Source organism: Curcuma longa, chromosome 4, assembly GCF_044706935.1.
Source record: "Curcuma longa cultivar G26 ecotype Majalengka, Jawa Barat chromosome 4, ITB_CL_G26_1.1, whole genome shotgun sequence".
NCBI lineage: Eukaryota > Viridiplantae > Streptophyta > Magnoliopsida > Zingiberales > Zingiberaceae > Curcuma > Curcuma longa.
Genome location: NC_133864.1, coordinates 11,305,798 through 11,309,791, shown reverse-complemented (window position 1 = coordinate 11,309,791; position 3,994 = coordinate 11,305,798). Strand labels below are relative to the sequence as shown.

At 39.5% G+C, this 3,994-nt stretch overlaps 1 protein-coding gene across 1 annotated transcript; it reads right to left on the bottom strand.

The window, feature by feature from the left end:
* Positions 1–745: 745 nt before the first annotated feature.
* LOC141827514 (UDP-glucose 6-dehydrogenase 4-like) lies at positions 746–3,350 on the bottom strand. Its single transcript, XM_074714778.1, has 2 exons — positions 3,259–3,350; positions 746–2,446 (listed from the first exon to the last, which is right to left on the bottom strand). The coding sequence occupies exon 2, from the start codon at positions 2,429–2,431 to the stop codon at positions 989–991; it is 1,443 nt and encodes a 480-aa protein (XP_074570879.1). The 5' UTR covers positions 2,432–2,446; positions 3,259–3,350; the 3' UTR covers positions 746–988.
* Between the last annotated feature and the right edge of the window lie 644 nt (positions 3,351–3,994).

The window sequence follows — 3,994 nt, the reverse complement described above, 5'->3', positions numbered from 1 at the left end:
ACGAAGAACCACTGGCAGTGAGAATAACGTCTAAGACAATCCAAAAGTGAAAGATGACCTGTGTATCTGTAGAACTCGAAATAATATAAGCTTGAGTACATGGGGTTAGGGTTGCAAATGAACTGAACATTTGTGAACAAATTTGATGTTCTACTTGATAAGAATTTATTTATGTTCGTTAAATATATATAAGATTAATTAAATAAACAAGCTTAAACAACATTCAAGTTTGCATTATTCAAGTATGTATCATTCAAGTTTGCTGGTTAAAGTGGAATGGCCAAGATTTCGAGGCACGTTAGCAGATAATTTCTAAGCAGCTATGAACTATAGTAATATTAGACTATCTTGAGCTATTAAATTCGTTGAAGATTTAGTTGCAGTTCCGTCAATCAGATGAGAAGTGAAGAACTACAAACTGCTTCAAAGACCACACTGAAGAACCACATCCTGGCGAATGGTAGGCCATCTTGAGTTGTATTTCCGTAGCAGCACTTTCTCATTGTTTTATTTTTCTGGTGAATAATTTGCTGGCTACGTTTATTGGCACTGGTTCCATCTTTCTTTTGAACTTTGGAGACCATTAGCTCAAGTTGTGGCTTGCCTAAACCAAGAACCATACGATACAACATCCAGATAAGCCATCAAACTATTAATCCGTAACTGTTTGAATATTTGATTATTATCATAAACATCTTCTGAAACAACAATTCCAGCAAGTGACAACAGTTCGTAAGGAAAGAAATAAAGGAAATCCAAATCTTGTTTTGTCATACTAAAATAATTAGCCAACAAAAAGTATCTGTTCTTCCATGTAATGCAACAGAAGGATTTCAAAAGTACAACAACAACAGAAGCAGGACAATGGTGTAATCACCATATCCTTTGAAACTAATAATGCCTAAACAATAGGCAACAAGACAATTACGAATTCTGAACCATGAAAACTAACATTATGATGAATCCACCATGTCTCCGGATCTCCCAATCAGGCCACAGCAGGCATATCCTTGAGCCATGGGTCCAATGGCTTTCCAATTGAATAAACGATGAAGCCAAGCTCCCTAAGCTTCTCGGGGTCTACCACATTGCGACCATCAAAGATGAAGGCAGGCTTCTGCATGTTATCATAGATTTTTGCATAGTCCAGTTTCTTAAATTCATCCCACTCAGTCAGGATGCAGACTCCATGAGCCCCCTTGGTGGCCTCATATGCATCCCAGGTCACCGATACCTCCTTCACTGCGGTTGGGCTCATTGGTTGCAGGTGGATCGGGTGATCCCAATCAAATTTGTTCATCGCAAGATCACGTTGTATCTGATCCTCAGTCACCTGAGGATCATAGATGCTGATCTTGGCCTTGTCGCCTATAAGGCCCTTGCAAACGTCAATGGCTGGAGTCTCCCTTGTATCGCCGGTGTCCTTCTTGAAGGCAAACCCAAGAATAGCAATCTTCTTTCCTGAAACTGTATTGAACATGGAAGAAACGACACGGTTCACAAACCTGCTCTTCTGGTAGTCGTTGATCTTGATGACTTGCTTCCAGTAGTTGGCTACCTCAGGGAGGCCATTGCATTCACAGATATAAACCAAGTTGAGGATGTCCTTCTGGAAGCATGAGCCACCAAATCCAACACTTGCATTCAAGAACTTAGGCCCGATTCTACTGTCCTTGCCGACAGCATAGGCCACCTCAGCCACATTTGCCCCTGTTGCCTCACAGAGAGCTGAAATGGCATTCACCGAAGAAATCCTCTGAGCTAGGAAGGCATTAGCAGCAAGCTTGGATAGCTCAGCAGACCATAGGTTGGTAGTGAGAATTCTTTCCTCAGGAACCCAATGGGCATACACATTTTTTAGCGCCTGGATAGCCTCTTGACCCTCTGGAGTTTCCCGGCCACCGATGAGGACGCGATCAGGGTTGAATAGGTCCTGAATTGCTGTACCCTCTGCGAGAAACTCTGGGTTGGAGAGGATCTGGTAGTTGATGCCTTTGCTGTTATGGGTTAAAATCTTCTCAATGGCCTCGGCAGTCTTGACAGGAACGGTGGACTTCTCAACCACAATTTTATCAGATTGTGAGACGTCAGCTATCATCCGAGCAGCACTCTCCCAGTAGGTGAGGTCCGCTGCCTTGCCAGCACCAAGGCCACGGGTTTTGGTGGGTGTGTTCACTGAAACAAAGATGATATCGGCCTCACGAACATACTTCTCTACATCAGTGCTAAAGAACAAGTTTTTTCCTCTGCACTGCTTCACAACTTCATCGAGTCCAGGTTCATAGATTGGGAGTTGTTCACTATTCCATGCGGCAATGCGAGCAGCGGAAATGTCAACAACTACCACCTCAATGGAAGGGCACTTGAAAGCAATGACAGCCATTGTTGGCCCACCGACATAGCCGGCACCAATGCAGCAAATCTTCACCATATTTGTTTAGATGGACTGAATCAATCAAATGAAAAACAACACCTAGTCAGAGAATGCAAGCATGGTGGAATTGAGATATATTAAGAAATAATGAATCTAATGATCGTGGTCATAGATCTTCAACCTATATAAATTCCAAAAAAAAAGAACATAAACACTAATTTGTTCTTTTATATTGAGAGTGAATTCAAACATTTTTCTACAAATAAGAACATCTATTTAAAAAAACCAACAATATATTGATGTTAAAAGACAACGCATGAAGAAAGATTCAGAAGTTAAAGGTGGAATGCATGAACGGAGAACTCTTTCGTTTTCAAAGAGTACCTGGCGTAGTCTAATAGTATGTATGTATATGATCTGACGAAATTTTTAGTAAGATGGTAATAAGAGGCGGATTTTAGTCTTAGGTCCATTGCAGATCTTGAAAAAATGATTAAAAAAAAATTATAACTCCAATGTTTCCAGAACAACTGACAGGAAAAGATCCGATCTGTAAATTAGAGATGATATCATATTTAAAGATCAAACAACAAACAAATGAATCTGCATACCGGTAAAATCTTCCTAATTCCTAAAGGATCTCACTCAATCCTATGCATCCCCTTCATTCTCTGGCCGCTAATCAAGAAAATTATGCTAATAGTCGAGCAAAATCCTGGACACGATTTAGATCGTCGCGAATCTCGCAAAGGGTAAACAGATCTAAGGCATGCGCATGCATTTCAATCAAAGAGCGGTAAACCAGAAGATCGCGAAACTCAAATCGACAGGACAAGGAAAAGCTTCAGCGACAGGAAAAGCTTCAGCTCAGGCGATAGAATTACCTTCAGAGATCGGCGCACCTCCTCTTCCGCGACGAAGAGATAGCAAACGGAAAGAGCGAGATCTGAGAGACGGAAGAAAGAGGAGAGAGCTCCTTGTTGACGAAAGAGGCAGGCGAACCGAGACTTAAATAGCAGCAGGCAAACCCGACGCCTCAAAAAAGTCAAACGTCGATTTCATGATCTACCAAACCCAAACATTTATCTTTTATTTTATTTTATTTTACTCTCTTATTCTTTTCCTAATATCAAATTTTGGTCTTAAAATATTATATTAATATTATGTAACTGTATCACTACGGTAAGAGGTTAAACCCTTTTGTACGAGTCAATTAGTCCGTCGAAAATTAATTTCAAAATTTATAAAATGATTAATTTTGAAGATCTTCGATCTGTTCTATTAAAATGTTTCATCCATCGTATAAATAAATAGAAAAAAGTACTCATAATATTTTTTTGTTTCGTTTTCTAAAATAAATAGGGCATTAGTAGTAGACCGTATGCATGGATGGTGATGCCAACCAATGTCTCTTGTGACCGACATCACCTAACTATTTGGTTAGTGTTTGAACTCAAGCATCACGTCGGCTCCGGACAAACTAGTATAAATAATCTTAGTTGACTTATATTTGTAACAAACTTGGCCTACCCTATTGATCCAATGTTACTTAAGAAGTATTTTAAAATTAAATATAATAATAATAATATTAATAATTATGATTAAAATAAAAGGTTTAAA